We start from the raw sequence: 19,020 nt of genomic DNA on the forward strand, positions 1-19,020 counted from the left end.
TGGTGGACACCAAAGGTACCAGCGAAGGGGTAGGACGCACATACACAATACATAATGCTATGAAGACATTGGTAAGTATTTTTTTTACAGATACCATAGTGCCATGTGCTCGCAGCATCGCTATAAAAATAATTGATGTAATCCTGCACAAGTTCAGGGCACTTGCATGTATGTGCCACCCAGCCAGCTGGCTCATTAATCACCCAGTGTGCCCAGTTTCTATGGATTACACCCAGCACCCCCAGGCAGTCATACATACTGTATGCCCGCTGTGCAGGATGGCATTATTCTACATTGCCCAGCACAGATTCTTCCTGTCAAACCCCATGTGTGATCAGCAAAATGCCCACCAGAGGATCAGCAGAGGGACAAAGGAAAACGCTGCGTCTTCTGTTTTCTCGTCTCCTCTTAAATAATTAGCAGTTAAGTGTTTTCGGGGCTGAGATCCAAACATCATTCCCTAAATCCAATCCTGACAACCAGTCGTTGCTTGTTGGAAGGCTTCCCTGTATGGGAGGGAGGCGATGCTGTGTGTCAATGGGATGGACTTACAGCTAATGGGAGGACAGCTAAGGGGAAGGTTTTCTTTAAACAGAAGGGGATGGCTTGTCAAAGCTTTAGGGGCAGGTGTAGCTGAATCGCTGCATTCTCTATCAGCTTATCACTCCACAACCATCAGCCTTATAGGACCAGGAGAATGGACGCTCCACTGCTTGTCATCCTATGCAGCATAGTAAGTGCGTCCTCTGTATAGGACCAATGCTCCACCATTCATTACCGGACCCAGCTCCATACAATATATGTAGATATCATGATTATATATCACGTGGCACGCTTTTTTGGGGGTTCGTATAGTGAGTGAGTCGGCCACCTCCATTATCTGGACTTGAGGATAACATCCTTGTCCCTCTTTCCAGAAGTCTTCTTCTGGGCTAAGCTTTGGTCTTTGATGCTGTGGTCTTATGTCAGCTGTCTTATAGGTTTTGTATACTATTTGTCCAGTGTTTTATGTTGTGATGTATTGCTGAGAGCCATACTAGCCCAGTTCTGCAGTGGATAAGGGTTTGGCTCGTGGATAATGCAGTGGTGGATAATTACCTTCCTATTACTGCGCACACAAAACCCTACAGACTCGGATTTCAGCAGGAGCTGCACAATGCATGCCCTTCAGCCCAGAAGCCAGTCCCAAACCTTTCACCCCCCTTCCTTAAGTAAAAATCCATTAATGGAATATATCAATGGGTTAGTTGGTGCATGGAAGCTGTCACGCTGCTTATCTCCTGTTCCTCAGCGCAGTCTCCTTTCCTTTCATATTCTGCTTATTTTCATGGTCTTTATTGCATTTCCAGCTCATTTTTATGGCATCATGCAAACTTGGTTGACCCATTATAGTTCAGACAGAGTCATGCTAACATTGCACTGTCTGTACTCGTTCAGGTTAGAGTGCAAGCTCTTTGGGTCTAATTTCTTATTTCCTCATAACCGATAACCTATATAATAACTGTTTATTATAGCTTCCAATACAGTGCTAGCTCTTTGGGTATATCTTCTTCATTGCACCTATCCTACATGTTCTTGTTCATATAAGTGAGTGCAAGCTCTTGTGTCTAACTCCCTTCCCTATGTAGTTGTTTCAATCTTTTTACACTCTTAAGGTTTCATTCATTTTTTTCAATAATAGAGTGCTAGCTTTTTGGATTATTCCTTTTCATCCTGTTTAGCACCAACCTTGTTCTTGAGTGCAAGCTCTTTTGGTCTAATTCATTTTTCTCGACATAGTTCCATTTGTATTAACTCAATAAAGAGTACAAGCTCTTCTGCTTCATTTTTCCATATACAGCACTATATATAATTGCCCAGTCTAAAGTGCCAGCTCTTTTTCCTCTCTTTAGTCCCATCTGTAATAACTTGGTCTAGATTGCAAGCTCTTTGGGTCTAATTTCTTAATTTGTATAGCTCCAATTGTAATAACTTGATGAGTGCAAGCTCTGTGGTCTACTTCCATAAACTCTTTACTCTGCGTGTACCCTTACTTATGCATTTTCCTTTATTGTATGGTATTACATGAATTAACGCAGTTATTAACTACAGCACCCATCTTCAGTTAAAATTCTTGGGTACGTTTGTGGCGCCCCGTCCTTGTACAAACTGTGCCAGGGTAGGTGGGAAGTCATTTACGGGATGATTTTCTCTGCATGTGAAGTTCCAGGAGGCAGCTGTGAATTTTGGCAGGCTCTTGGCAGGCTGTGTCCAAGTTTTCACGGGATAGGTTTTGAATGGGAAAGGATTTGGGTTGTAATTTTTTGAAAAGGGGTTGGTAGAGATGGTAAGGAGACAGGCCAAGGTAGTGATTTATGAAAAAGAGTAGGGTATTCACAATGGATGGTGAGCTGTTTCTGGAATGGGAAGATATTTAGGTGGACTTTTTTAATGCTTTTGATGTTCTCACTTAGTGAGGGTCTCAATCAGGAGTTGTTCATTGTGCCTAATGTTGATAAATTTTGCCATAAACAATGTTATTTTAGATACTGTCAAAGAAAATAGGTTTAGTGTTAACAGAAAAGAAATTCAAGAAATCTCTCTGATCAAAATGAAATCATAAAACTCTGAACATCCTCCTTAAAACAGCCTTCAGGGTTAATAGTGGATTATATAGTGGCAGCGGGGATATTGTCCCATTACAATTTCACTATATGCGATATTGAGTTGTGTCTTTTAAGGGTAAAGAAAGTTAGATGGGACTTGGTAACACACAGTCAAGTATTCCTTCAAAACTTAATAATGAAAGAGTTGTGATTGTTATCTTCAGAGGGTTCATTGAAAATCTATAGTTTCTATTCTTTAGTCCAATTTTAACTCTTCTATAGTTAAACCTACATTTCTACAAGCAATAAATTGGATCTGGACTATGTTGTCCATAATCAGATGAGATCTCCAAAGGAAGTAGTAAAATACATTGTTAATTGTTTTAATGTACTTTGATATGTACTTAGATGATGTCTTGGATGAGATTACTGTAGAACCAGTTTGGTCTTCTTGTAAACCATAGGTGACCCCAGTGGGGCTTCTCCGGGTTGTTCTGTTTGAGTCTTCAAGCTCCTCATTGTCAAGATGCTATGAATGTTGATTATTTAAAGAATGTGAAGCTGATTATCTATGTTTATGGGTCATTTCACATAAGAAGTGTCAATTATCAAAAAAATACACATTTGGGCAAAGGTGTGGAAAGGTGTGGAAAAGAAGACTAGATAGGGTCATGAAAAATGCTCTATATGAATGGATATGGAGGAACCTTAACATGTGGCCTGGACTTGGGTTGACATGGTCTTGAGGTAGAACTAAGCACATTATGTGATTCTAGGACATCCCTGATTCTTGTCCATTCTGGGATAGTTTATGGTAGAAAGGTACATTGGAATGAGGTACATACATATGGCAGGATGTCACAACAGACACTGATTTAAGGTTCCATCTAGTTGGCATCACCTCATTCCTTAACACATGGCACAAGTAGATTTATTGCTTGTTTGACCCAAGTTCCCATTCCATGATCCTAGGACTGACTCACCACTCTTGATTTTTAACACTGTAGACCCTATAGACAGGAGATCTCTGCACAGGTTCTTCACGCCTTTTAAAATAAGTGATGAGGACAAATAGGGCTTAGTCTTCTAGAATCTGGTGCCTTTTAGCAAATTTATGGCCTGCTTCTATGGTATGCACACATTTGACTGGAATGTTGAATTGCTCAGAAAGTGTCAACAGCTCTAATATATCTTGGTTGGCATTGTCATTTTTTGTCATATTTTTATGCTCTTCCCATTTTCAAGTAGGTTTCCGCACACATGTCAAAAAAAGTTTTGGGTTGTGACTCCCTAGAAATTAGTCCTAGTTGATCATGTAGAGTGTGAGCTCCATTAGGTGTTCTCTGACATTTTAGTTCGCTATTACTATTATTTTTCTTAGCAGTATCTTCCTTTGGTTAAGGTTTGGGCATTATAATTTTATATACAGTGATTTTGGGATTGGTAGGGTGCTGAGCCAGCCATCTCTGGGTTATTGCTGATGTTCAGGCTTCCCCAGTCTATCTGAGCTTTCACTTTCTTAGGTCAAACATCAAACAGCCTAAAACAACAATCCTAAAATCTGCTAATTACTCCTCCCTAAACTCCATGACAAGTTGTAGACCTGTCAAAAATGGTGCTAGGAACACAACGCAAACACTGCTACTCCCAGGAATGCAATAGTAATAGCATAGTAACAACACATGCATATACATAGCAAATGTGCATGATCTAAAATATAGAATAAACCAAACCCTGTACTATATCTAAACTAATAGGAGGTAGGTGATCTAAAATGCAAAAAACGTGATAGTTCTGTGGACAGAAGATGTTTCTACAGATGTAGGAATGCTGAGTTGTCATCTTACTGTTTGGATCTGCATTGCTTGTGCTCTGTGTTTGAGTTAAAGAGGGTTGTCTATTCTTCAGGAGCACACCACTCCCCTGCCTTCAAGTTTCCTGTGCTCCGGGAGGTGGTGTGCTCCTGATGATTTGCACAATGACATAGTTGAGCTGCTGGCACCAGACTGTGCCCACGCCAATGCAGCAAGCCGAGGCAGCTTTGTTCCTGCAGCATTTGAGGAGCATAGGTTAGACTAAAGCTGGTTTGATACTGCGATACAGCCAGTTTCAGAGTATCGCTTAAAAGCTCTATTGCAAAGAGCTTGTAAGTGCTGCGCTCCTTGCCTAGGAGACCGATCACCACTGATAGACTGCAGAGGTGGCCAGTAACCCAGGCAATGAACAGTCAACTATATAATTACAATTCCTTCTGTCTTTGGGCTTGTTTTTATAATCATTTTGCAATTTATCAATTTGAAAAGATGAGACAACCCATTTCCCATAATGCTATATCACTATGAGTTGTACTAAACGTGAGATCAGCTCTGCAACATCTTACACTCTCAGCTAACTGTAAGCCTTTCTTTCACCACTGCTATACAGTGTATGTGTGCACACAACAGGTGACTGGGTCCATACGCTTAGTCATCAGCACTATATAGGAATAAAGATGTGTACATAACAGGTCTGCAGATGACATCTAATCATTCTTGTGCTATATCTTAAATCTAGCCAAGCCACCACATACATAAAGAATCTGTGTGTCCTGGACATTGTGTCTACTTACATGCCTGGTCGTGTGTTTAATTGTGCGCTCATGTGAATTGGTGCGTGTCTACACTGGCTTGTTTGTGTGTGTGTAGACTTGTTTTTAATTATTTTTTAGATTGATTCAGAAACCTTCAGTGAATGTCTTTCTGGGCAATTAAGAACAAGGAAGCCCTTTCCAATTACCTGACCCCTTAAATTAACTTTTCTACATTTGGAGAAGTATAAGTGTCATGGGCAAGGAGATGGTGCACATGACACCTCTACCTCTCCAGATGTAGAAAAGTCCATGACAAAAATTTAGGTTTTTTGTCCAGTCAAGGCTGGTTTTAAAGAAGGAAACATGGGGCACATGTCCTGGGATCTCAAGCATTATGGTCACACATGATCATATCTTACTTCCTTTGTCTAAAGAAGTCACTGGCTTGGCTGTCCCCATGACTCCTGTAGACTTCTGTAGAGAGGGTCATGCTTATGTTCCACCCCCGATTTCTATATCTAGCTGTGAATGAGGTTCAGGAAGGATCCAGTTTGCCACCATTTTTTTTTTTTGCTCAGAGGCCTTCACCAACCCTGAATCTTGTATTAATGAATTTGGTCAATTTGTTCCAACACTATATTGATGTCCTGGAGCCCCCCTTCAGTAATCAGAGCAGACCCACTGAAAAAAAAGTGGCCTTCTTTCTGGCGCTCCATGGCACATTGCATAGGATAATGATAGGATAGAAGAAGAACCATATACTCAACTCAAGCAATGTTCTCTCCAACGTTATATGTGATATAGATACATTTTTTTACTGAATTCAACTTTAATTTGGTTGATAACTTTTTCGCTCAACCCCTCCACCACAAATCCATGAATGTTCAACACGGAGAAAGAAATAAAATACGTCCAGATATGTCAGGGGGTGCATTAGCTCCCATGTAAACAAATGGATCAGGAATGTTGAAATCCAACATGCCCTATCCTTCTTTCACCCAACACCTTGGCATCTACTTTCAATGAAGAATCAGGATACACATTACACATTAGATTGTAATTGGCTGGTTTGCCTACATCTATCTAACATGTATGGCCACTTTTATTTTGTTTCCCGTTTTGAAAGTTCTATTAAATATATCTTAGCTTTTATAATAGTTTGGCCTTAAAATAAGGTGGCAACAAAAATGGTAATTGTAGTGATAACAAGTAGCAATCAAGAATCGAATAAATCAAATAGATTTCTATTCCTCAAAATCAAGGCGTCTGCTCCTCAGGGTCTAGATCACATTATATTAAGCAGTGGGTGCTGGAGAAGTTGTTTTTTAGATTGCATTTATGGGATTAAAGCAGAAAGTCATATAACCCAAAACTATGGTAAACTCTAGCTGTGGCTCCTTCATTGTAAGCTTCTCATGAGTTCATCAGACTTGATGTTCTTGGACCTCAATACAAAATCTGTTACAGGCCTCCTTACCTAACATATGCTATTTATGGTATTGCTGTCTTATTTGACAGAGGGTTTTAGGCCTCCACAGGAACTAGGGGCCGGGTGTGACTGCTACTTCTGTACACTCTATAGCTACACCCTAGGGTTGTCCATGCAAGGTCTTGTAGATGGACCAGTCAGGCCACTCTGATCACTCTGGTGGGATATTTTGACCTTTTAATAATTAACTCTACCTTTAATTAATTTGTTTACCCTAGGCCTCATAAAATCCGATTTATGGTTGCTTACTGGAATGTTTTAGACAGTGTCTTATTAGGAAAAAGGCACAACTCACTTTCAGAGATGCTCAAAGCCAATAGTGATGACTTAATTGCCATTTCAGAGGCACTAATGGTTGCTTTATTGCCGACCATCTGTCTTCATGAATGGGACAAGCAGTGGTGTTGGCAGTCCACATCTGAGCCGGGAACAGGAGGAGGCCATCACCTTTTTAGTTTCTCTGTCAGGGTCAGATAAAGGATTAGATGACCTGTGCCCTGGGGCAACGGAAGCTGAAGGGTAAATCTTCCATTACATGGTCTACTATCACCTGTCCCTTAGGTGATTTTATTGGAAGACTTGCAAGTCTCAAATTCATCTTCATCTGTTATTTTATATTAATCTAGGATTTTTCATGACATACATACTAGAGAGGGAACCCCTAGCAAATTTCCAAATGGGGCCTCTTCTATGGTGGCCAGTTTTACCACCAATGACAAAGGAGCCTCGTATGTACACTACCGTTCAAAAGTTTGGGCTCATTTAGAAATTTCATTATTTTTGAAAGAAAAGCACATTTTTTTTCAATGAAGCTAACATTAAATGAATCAGAAATACACTCTATACATTGTTAATGTGGTAAATGGCTATTCTAGCTGCAAACATCTTGTTTTTATTGCAATATCTACATAGGTGTATAGAGGCCCATTTCCAACAACCACCACTCCAGTGTTTTAATGGTACATTGTGTTTGCTAACTGTGTAAGAAGGCTAATGGATGTTTAGAAAACCCTTGAAACCCTTGCACAAGTATGTTAGCCCAGCTGAAAACGGTTTGGCTGATTTGAGAAGCTATAAAATTGACCGTCCTTTGAGCTAGTTGAGAATCTGGAGCATTACATTTGTTTGTTTTATGAAACTCTCAAAGTGGCCAGAAAAAGAGAACTTTCATGTGAAACTCGACTGTCTATTCTTGTTCTTAGAAATGAAGGCTATTCCATGAGAGAAATTGCCAAGAAACTGAAGATTTCCTACAATGGTGTGTACTAGTCCCTTCAGAGGAGAGGACAAACAGGCTCTAACCAGAGTAGAAAGAGAAGTGGGAGGCCCCACTGCACAACTGAGCAACAAGACAAGTACATTAGAGTCTCTAGTTTGAGAAATTGACGCCTCACAGCTCCTCAACTGGCAGCTTCATTAAATAGTACACGCAAAACGCCAGTGTCAACGTCTACAGTGAAGAAGCGACTCCGGGATGCTGGCCTTTAGGGCAAAGTGGCAAAGAAAAAGCCATATTTGAGCTTAGACTGGCTAATAAAAGGAAAAGATTAATATGGGCAAAAGAACACAGACATTGGACAGAGGAAGATTGGAAAAAAGTTTTATGGACAGACGAATCAAAGTTTGAGGTGTTTGGATCACACAGAAGAACATTTGTGAGATGCAGGACAACTGAAAAGATGCTGGAAGAGTGCCTGATGCCATCTGTCAAGCATGGTGGAGGTAATGTGATGGTCTGGGGTTGCTTTGGTGCTGGTAAAGTGGGAGATTTGTACAAGGTAAATGGGATTTTGAATAAGGAAGGCTATCACTCCATTTTTCAACGCCATGCCATACCCTGTGGACAGCGCTTGACTGGAGCCAATTTCATCCTACAACAGGGCAATGACCCAAAGCACACCTCCAAATTATACATGAACTATTTAGGGAAGAAGCAGGCAGCTGGTATTCTATATGTAATGGAGTGGCCAGCACAGTCACCAGATCTCAACCACATAGAGCTGTTGTGGGAGCAGCTTGACCGTATGGTACGCAAAAAGTGCCCATCAAGCCAATCCAACTTGTGGGAGGGGCTTCAGGAAGCATGGGGGGAAATTTCTCAAGATTACCTCAGCAAACAGCTAGAATGCCAAAGGTCTGCAATGCTGTAATTGCTGCAAAGGGAGCATTCTTTGACGAAAGCAAAGTTTGAAGGAGAAAATTATTCTTTCAAATAAAAATCATTATTTCTAACCTTGTCAATGTCTGGACTATATTTTCTAATCATTTTGCAACTCATTTGATGAATTAAAGTATGAGTTTTCATGGAAAACACAAAATTGTCTGGGTGACCCCAAACTTTTGAACGGTAGTGTATTTCCACCTTCTTGCCATTTTCCAGATGCTTGGGTCAATTCCCAACTTTCTACCTCTGGAGATGAGAGTCTATCAAGTAAGGGAATGAGCCCAATCAGGCTGATTGTATGGGTAAGGCCACGTTCACACATTCAGTATTTGGTCAGTATTTTACATAAGTAAAAACCAGGAGTGGAACAATCAGAGGAAAAGTATAATAGAAACACGTCACCACTTCTGTATTTATCACCCACTCCTGGTTTTGGCTTACAAATACTGATGGAAAATACTGACCAAATACTGAACGTGTGAACGTGACCTTACATACATGATTCTTTATGGTTATAGCCCTCAAACCTCATTGGAGCACCATTGCCAGTGATCAACATTAGTGCAATTTGGAGCACTAGTGTCTGTTATTTTAGCCCCATTTCCAAGAAAAGGGTACAGCCCTTTTTTTTAATATATAATATGAATATGATACATATTTATTTGTGTTTCCATGGCATTAATACGATTCTACGTCAATGTGTGAGGTATAAAAATGTAGGTTTCCTGCAGAGGGTGTGAAAAAGACAGGTACATAAGATGCTCGGGGCACTATGTGTTTACTAGGAACCTGCCGCGAACTGTGGTAAACTTGCACCTGCAGGTTGTCAGCGTCACTTAGTTATGTCAATGAGGAGGACAGGGCCAAAAGCAGCTGTAAAAGGCCCTGCAAGAATTCCAACAATCCGAGGGAGGGCGGGGGAGATGCTCTGCAGATCAAAGCAATGACAGAGGCTCTGCAGTGTCACCTCTAGGGGAAAATCTCTGCAGGTGTAATGCAGGTCAACGGCAGGTGCTCTGCTTACTAAAGGAGGAACGTGAAATCACTTGACTTTAAATATGATACCCTAACACTAAATTCAAATTAATCCCGTTACATATTTCTTTTCCTCTGACGCCTTAGATGTAATCTTAATGTATGTATTAGCTGAGTCACGGAGGTGTATAGGGCCTTAGCGGTCACAGCACGCTTACCTGTGAGGGTCAGTATCTGACTCTGATAAACCGTCGCTCAGCATTAAGATTTACAGTATTGGATCAGCCATTATATATTATATGCCATATTACTGCCTTTTTGTTATTTCATTTAACTTAAAGGGGTATTCCCATCTCCAAAATCCTATCCCAATATGTAGTAGGTGTAATAATAATATTAGCAAATACCTATAATTAGAAATGTAGTATAGTTTTTCTGATTAGCTATGTCTCTTTCCTCGTATGCAGGCATTGCAGGACCTTAGGTATCCATGGTTATGACCATTGATATAGTGACAGTTGCTAGTGGTTGTAACCATAATGGTCGTAACCATGGATACCTAAGGCCCTGCAATGCCTGCACATGAGGAAAGAGACATAGTGAATCAGAAAAACTATACTACATTTCTAATTGGAGGTATTTGCTAATATTATTATTATTACACCTATTACATATTGGGATAGGAATTTGGAGATGGGAATACCCCTTTAATTATCATACCTGTTTACACTTTGCATTCTGCATATCATTAGATGGACTTTATTCAGATATGAAGTTATACTATTGCCCCTGTCAGTTTCACACACTATTATATTCCCTACAACAAGGGTGCACTACATGGGGCCCGGGGACCACATCCGTGGAAATCAGACTGCACTCAGATGTAATCTGAGTGCAGTTCAATGTTTTCCACGCACCCATAGACTTGAATGGGTGAGTGACATCCGATTTGAAAGTGAAATCTCAGCATGCTGCAATTATTTTCAGTGACAGATTCTGTCTGTAAAAAAAAATCCTCATCAGCACCACCCCATTGATTAACATTGGTCCGAGTGCTGTCCGATAAAAAAATGGATGGTACTCGTCCGATGTACAAGGCGGTGTGAGTGAGCCCTAAGCCCTTGTCAAAAAACGCATTGTGAACATACCATTAGTGTGCTGATTTTTGGACAGTAGAATTTGTATCAGACATCTATGGTATATACTTTCAATACGGCACAAATCCCCTTGAATTTTTATTGTGGTCCGCAGATTGTTTCAGCATGACAGTGTATCCCTTGGACCAAAAAATGTTGTGCACCCCGGCTCTACACCCTTTATATTGTGTGCTACTTATTTGTGCTTTTATGTTTCCCTTTTTTATGTGATTTTTATAACTATATGTCCATAAAATGTTTATATGCAGCATGTTGAGTACCCGTCTATCTATTGTAGAGATTATTGTATTATTGTATTGTATTGAGATTATTGGTATTGTAGAGATTATTCAGATTATTCAGTTACACAACTAGATATTTATTTTTAATTTTTGGTGGTTTGGCTCATGATTGGTAGAAGATATAAACCAATTTTTAAGTATTTTATTCAGGAATTCTTAATAGCGGGGGTCTGCCAGTCAGAGAAGAAGTCGCTACAAAGAGCATCTCGCTGGGGGGAATCAGACACATTCATGGAACAGCAGTACAGCCAATTGATTACAATGTGTAATGCATGATTTCTCCTGTAGGGGCACTGCAGGGAAGTTATACATTTGCTGCTGGAATTTCTGAATAAATATAGGGGGAAGGTGGGGGATCCGGAGGTAGGACACTATGTGATGAGCATGGGTCTACCAAGGTATAAACAACTCTGTATAGTCGCTTTTTTATCTGGTTAATACAAAAGTGTCCCAATAGGCGGGCCCGTCAATTACTTCCACAAAATATGGCTGACTACAAAAATGTACGAGCACCAAATAGTAATAAATCATGAAATAATTTATAAGTTGGGGCTAATATGCAGGTATAATACCTGAGGCACAACATCTGGAACAATTTAGTAGTTCAAATCTATTTATCAGATACTAGAGTCAAAATGTGGGCGATTATTAGATAGGTTCTGTCCCTTTAAAAGAAAGACTCCCACCACAAGTAATTTTTTGTTCCGTCAGAATGAAGTGGTAGTCCGTGAATGGCCTCGTTTTTCAATAGCAAGGCAAACGATGGATCACGAAAACCTTTATTTGTGAAGTTTTGTGCAATTAAAAAGGATGTTTTTTTTTGTGACGCCCCCGCTAAATGGAATAAATGGGCTGTATGGACTAAATACAACGTGGTTGCTTTCTATCAGAAATGGCACCACTCCATGGGTCATTATTAGAATTACTGCTTAGTCTCATGCACTTGAATAGAGCTGACTGTAGTACCAGTCACAATCAATAGACAAGAGTGGCGCTGTTTCTGCAAGATCACAGCTGTGCTTTCCTAATTAGAAACAACCCCTGTAATCCAAGAGTACGTCAGCCCTCATGGTCAAGGGATCAAATCACATTACTTTAAAGCCAATTGGAGTATTTGAAGTGGCAATAAATCCGATGTAATTCGGCTTAAATGGTCTTTATTCTTGAAATTGTTTATTTTTATAGCTGTACCTTATAAACCTACTGACTCTGAAATAGGCTTTAAAAAAATACATTATTTTTTAATTAGATTTTTATCCCTTGTTATTAGATACTTTTCAAGTAACCATAAATTATCCCGATGTCCACAAGGAGAATTTAAATGGGGTTTGAGCTAAATATTTTGACAGATCTATATTTATAACACGTTGAACATGTGGCTTATTCTTTCCTCTCACATTATAGCAATTATAACTTCTCTTGATTAATTCCACTGCTCGATATATAATCTCAAAAGAACATCTGAATCTTTCTCTATAATTCTTTCTATTACTGTATGTAAAACATCTAATACGTCCTTTTATTCCAAATAATGCTGCCCATATATCCTCCTATTACTCAATATCTTAGAATAATAGAATTATAGAATGTTAGGGAGTTGGAGGGGACCTCCAGGGTCATCGTGTCCAACCCCCTGCTCAATGCAGGATTCATTAAACCATCTCAGGCAGATGTCAGTCCAGCCTCTGAAGACTTCCATTGAAGGAGAACTCACCACTAGTGATGAGCGAGTGTGTGTTGTTAACCCTTTCGGCAAGCACACTCGGGTGCTCACCGAGTATTTGCGGCGTGCTCGGCACTATGTTAGTGCCGCCGCGGCTGCATGTGTCATGGCTATTAAACAGCTGTGACACATATTACTCCATATAACCTCCCTATATCTCCCCCTATTACTCCATATAATCTCCTCTATATCTCCTCCTATTACTCCATATAACCTCCCCTATATCTCCCCCTATTACTCCATATAATCTCCCTATATCTACTCCTATTACTCCATATAACCTCCCTATATCTCCTCCTATTACTCCATATAACTTCCCCTATATCTCCTCCTATTACTCCATATAACCTCCCTATATCTCCTCCTATTACTCCATATAACCTCCCTATATCTCCCCCTATTACTCCATATAATCTCCCTATATCTACTCCTATTACTCCATATAACCTCCCTATATCTCCTCCTATTACTCCATATAACTTCCCCTATATCTCCTCCTATTACTCCATATAACCTCCCTATATCTCCTCCTATTACTCCATATAACCTCCCTATATCTCCTTCTATTACTTCATATAACCTCCCCTATATATCCTCCTATTACTCCATATAACCTCCCCTATATATCCTCCTATTACTCCATATAACCTCCCTATATCTCCTCCTATTACTCCATATAATCTCCCTATATCTCCTCCTATTACTCCATATAATGTCTCTATATCTCTTCCTATTACTCCATATAAACTCCCTATATCTCCTCCTATTACTCCATATAATCTCCCCTATATCTCCTCCTATTACTCCATATAACCTCCCTATATCTCCTCCTATTGCACCATATAATCTCCCTATATCTCCTCCTATTACTCCATATAACCTCCCTATATCTCCTCCTATTACTCCATATAACCTACCTATATCTCCTCCTATTACTCCATATAACCTCCCCTATATCTCCTCCTATTACTCCATATAACCTCCCCTATATCTCCTCCTACTACTCCATATATCCTCTCTATATCTCCTCCTATTACTCCATATAACCTCCCTATATCTCCTCCTATTACTCCCTATAATCTCCCTATATCTCCTCCTATTACTCCATATAACCCCCCTATATCTCCTCCTATTACTCCATATAACCTCCCTATATCTCCTATTACTCCATATAACCTCCCCTATATCTCCTCCTATTACTCCATATAACCTCCATATATCTCCTATTACTCCATATAACCTCCCTATATCTCCTCCTATTACTCCATATAACCTCCCCTATATCTCCTCCTATTACTCCATATAACCTCCCCTATATCTCCTCCTACTACTCCATATATCCTCTCTATATCTCCTCCTATTACTCCATATAACCTCCCTATATCTCCTCCTATTACTCCCTTGAATCTCCCTATATCTCCTCCTATTACTCCATATAACCCCCCTATATCTCCTCCTATTACTCCATATAACCTCCCTATATCTCCTATTACTCCATATAACCTCCCCTATATCTCCTCCTATTACTCCATATAACCTCCATATATCTCCTATTACTCCATATAACCTCCCTATATCTCCTCCTATTACTCCATATAACCTCCCCTATATCTCCTCCTATTACTCCACATAACTCTCTATATCTCCTCCTATTACTCCATATAACCTCCCTATATCTCCTCCTATTACTCCATATAACCTCCCTATATCTCCTCCTATTACTCCATATAACCTCCATATATCTCCTCCTATTACTCCATATAACCTCCATATATCTCCTATTACTCCATATAACCTCCCTATATCTCCTCCTATTACTCCATATAACCTCCCCTATATGTCCTCCTATTACTCCACATAACCCTCTATACCTCCTCCTATTACTCCATATAACCTCCCTATATCTCCTCCTATTACTCCATATAACCTCCTATATCTCCTCCTATTACTCCCTATAAACTCCCTATATCTCCTCCTATTACTCCATATAACCTCCCTATATCTCCTATTACTCCATATAACCTCCCTATATCTCCTCCTATTACTCCATATAACCTCCCTATATCTCCTCCTATTACTCCATATAACCTCCCTATATTTCCGCCTATTACTCCATGTAACCTCTCCTATATCGCCTCCTATTACTCCATATAACCTCCCTATATCTCCTCCTATTACTCCATATAATCTCCCTATATCTCCTCCTATTACTCCATATAAACTCCCTATATCTCCTCCTATTACTCCATATAATCTCCCCTATATCTCCTCCTATTACTCCATATAAACTCCCTATATCTCATCCTATTACTCCATATAATCTCCCCTATATCTCCTCCTATTACTCCATATAACCTCCCTATATCTCCTCCTATTACTCCCTATAATCTCCCTATATCTCCTCCTATTACTCCATATAACCCCCTATATCTCTTCCTATTACTCCATATAATCTCCCTATATCTCCTCCTATTACTCCATATAACCTCCCTATATCTCCTCCTATTACTCCATATAACCTCCCTATATCTCCTCCTATTACTCCATATAACCTCCATATATCTCCTATTACTCCATATAACCTCCGTATATCTCCTCCTATTACTCCATATAACTTCCCCTATATGTCCTCCTATTACTCCATATAACCTCTCTATACCTCCTCCTATTACTCCATATAACCTCTCCTATATGTCCTCCTATTACTCCACATAACCTCTCTATACCTCCTCCTATTACTCCATATAACCTCCCTATATCTCCTCCTATTACTCCATATAACCTCCCTATATCTCCTCCTATTACTCCATATAACCTCTCCTATATGTCCTCCTATTACTCCACATAACCTCTCTATATCTCCTCCTATTACTTCATATACCTCCCTATATCTCCTCCTATTACTCCATATAACCTCCCTATACCTCCCCTATTACTCCATATAACCTCCCTATATCTCCTCCTATTACTCCATATAACCTCCTATATCTCCTCCTATTACTCCCTATAAACTCCCTATATCTCCTCCTATTACTCCATATAACCTCCCTATATCTCCTATTACTCCATATAACCTCCCTATATCTCCTATTACTCCATATAACCTCCCTATATCTCCTCCTATTACTCCATATAACCTCCTATATCTCCTATTACTCCATATAACCTCCCTATATCTCCTCCTATTACTCCATATAACCTCCCTATATCTCCTCCTATTACTCCATATAACCTCCCTATATCTATATCTCCTCCTATTACTCCATATAACCTCCCTATATCTCCTCCTATTTACTCCATATAACCTCCCTATATCTCCTATTACTCCATATAACCTCCCCTATATCTCCTCCTATTACTCCATATAACCTCCCCTATATCTCCTCCTATTACTCCATATAACCTCCCTATATCTCCTCCTATTACTCCATATAACCTCCCCTATATCTCCTCCTATTACTCCATATACCTCCCTATATCTCCTCCTATTACTCCATATAACCTCCCCTATATCTCCTCCTATTACTCCATATAACCATCCATATATCTCCTATTACTCCATATAATCTCCCTATATCTCCTCCTATTACTCCATATAACCTCCCCTATATCTCCTTCTATTACTCCATATAACCTCCCTATATCTCCTCCTATTACTCCACATAACCTCTCTATATCTCCTCCTATTACTCCATATAACCTCCCTATATCTCCTCCTATTACTCCATATAACCTCCCTATATCTCCTCCTATTACTCCATATAACCTCCCCTATATCTCCTCATATTACTCCATATAACCTCCCTATATTTCCGCCTATTACTCCATGTAACCTCTCCTATATCGCCTCCTATTACTCCATATAACCTCCCTATATCTCCTCCTATTACTCCATATAATCTCCCTATATCTCCTCCTATTACTCCATATAAACTCCCTATATCTCCTCCTATTACTCCATATAATCTCCCCTATATCTCCTCCTATTACTCCATATAAACTCCCTATATCTCCTCCTATTACTCCATATAATCTCCCCTATATTCCTCCTATTACTCCATATAACCTCCCTATATCTCCTCCTATTACTCCCTATAATCTCCCTATATCCCTCCTATTACTCCATATAACCCCCTATATCTCTTCCTATTACTCCATATAATCTCCCTATATCTCCTCCTATTACTCCATATAACCTCCCTATATCTCCTCCTATTACTCCATATAACCTTCCCTATATCTCCTCCTATTACTCCATATAATCCTCCATATATCTCCTATTACTCCATATAATCTCCCTATATCTCCTCCTATTACTCCCATAAACCTCCCCTATATCTCCTTCTATTACTCCATATAACCTCCCTATATCTCCTCCTATTACTCCACATAACCTCTCTATATCTCCTCCTATTACTCCATATAACCTCCCTATATCTCCTCCTATTACTCCATATAACCTCCCTATATCTCCTCCTATTACTCCATATAACCTCCCTATATCTCCTCCTATTACTCCATATAGCCTCCCTATATCTCCTCCTATTACTCCATATATCCTCCCTATATCTCCTCCTATTACTTCATATAACCTCCCTATATCTCCTCCTATTACTCCATATATCCTCCCTATATCTCCTCCTATTACTCCATATAACCTCCCCTATATCTCCTCCTATTACTCCACATAACCTCTCTATATCTCCTCCTATTACTTCATATAACCTCCCTATATCTCCTCCTATTACTCCATATAACCTCCCTATATCTCCTCCTATTACTCCATATAGCCTCCCTATATCTCCTCCTATTACTCCATATAGCCTCCCTATATCTCCTCCTATTACTCCATATATCCTCCCTATATCTCCTCCTATTACTCCATATATCCTCCCTATATCTCCTCCTATTACTCCATATAACCTCCCTATATCTCCTCCTATTACTCCATATAACCTCCTAATATCTCCTATTACTCCATATAACCTCCCCTATATCTCCTCCTATTACTCCATATAACCTCCCCTATATCTCCTCCTATTACTCCATATAATATACCTCCCCTATTCTCCTCCTATTACTCCATATAACCTCCCTATATCTCCTCCTATTACTCCATATAACCTCCCCTGTATCTCCTCCTATTACTCCATATAACCTCCATATATCTCCTATTACTCCATATAATCTCCCTATATCTCCTCCTATTACTCCATATAACCTCCCCTATATCTCCTTCTATTACTCCATATAACCTCCCTATATCTCCTCCTATTACTCCACATAACCTCTTATAACTCCTCCTATTACTCCATATAACCTCCCTATATCTCCTCCTATTACTCCATATAACCTCCCTATATCTCCTCCTATTACTCCATATAACCTCCCCTATATCTCCTCATATTACTCCATATAACCTCCATATATCTCCTATTACTCCATATAACCTCCGTATATCTCCTCCTATTACTCCATATAACTTCCCCTATATGTCCTCCTATTACTCCATATAACCTCTCTATACCTCCTCCTATTACTCCATATAACCTCTCCTATATGTCCTCCTATTACTCCACATAACCTCTCTATACCTCCTCCTATTACTCCATATAACCTCCCTATATCTCCTCCTATTACTCCATATAACCTCCCTATATCTCCTCCTATTACTCCATATAACCTCTCCTATATGTCCTCCTATTACTCCACATAACCTCTCTATATCTCCTCCTATTACTTCATATAACCTCCCTATATCTCCTCCTATTACTCCATATAACCTCCCTATATCTCCTCCTATTACTCCATATAACCTCCCTATATCTCCTCCTATTACTCCATATAACCTCCTATATCTCCTCCTATTACTCCTATAAACTCCCTATATCTCCTCCTATTACTCCATATAACCTCCCTATATCTCCTATTACTCCATATAACCTCCCTATATCTCCTATTACTCCATATAACCTCCCTATATCTCCTCCTATTACTCCATATAACCTCCCTATATCTCCTATTACTCCATATAACCTCCCTATATCTCCTCCTATTACTCCATATAACCTCCCTAT

The 19,020-nt window shown here is 39.6% G+C and overlaps 1 protein-coding gene across 2 annotated transcripts in view; it reads left to right on the forward strand.

Moving 5' to 3' along the window:
* The first annotated feature begins 559 nt into the window (after window positions 1–559).
* NGFR (nerve growth factor receptor) overlaps window positions 560–19,020 on the forward strand; it is a 115,261-nt gene continuing 96,800 nt past the window's right edge. Inside the window, exon 1 of one of the 2 annotated variants that reach the window (XM_073683220.1) lies at window positions 560–733. In XM_073683220.1, the coding sequence (XP_073539321.1) occupies window positions 698–733 (36 nt within the window). In that variant the 5' untranslated portion in view covers window positions 560–697. The remainder of the gene's footprint in view (window positions 734–19,020) is intronic. The other variant, XM_073683221.1, reaches the window with a different exon arrangement.

Source organism: Phyllobates terribilis, unplaced genomic scaffold (genome assembly GCF_046119375.1).
Source record: "Phyllobates terribilis strain yellow unplaced genomic scaffold, ASM4611937v1 Scaffold_5__5_contigs__length_657084704, whole genome shotgun sequence".
NCBI lineage: Eukaryota > Metazoa > Chordata > Amphibia > Anura > Dendrobatidae > Phyllobates > Phyllobates terribilis.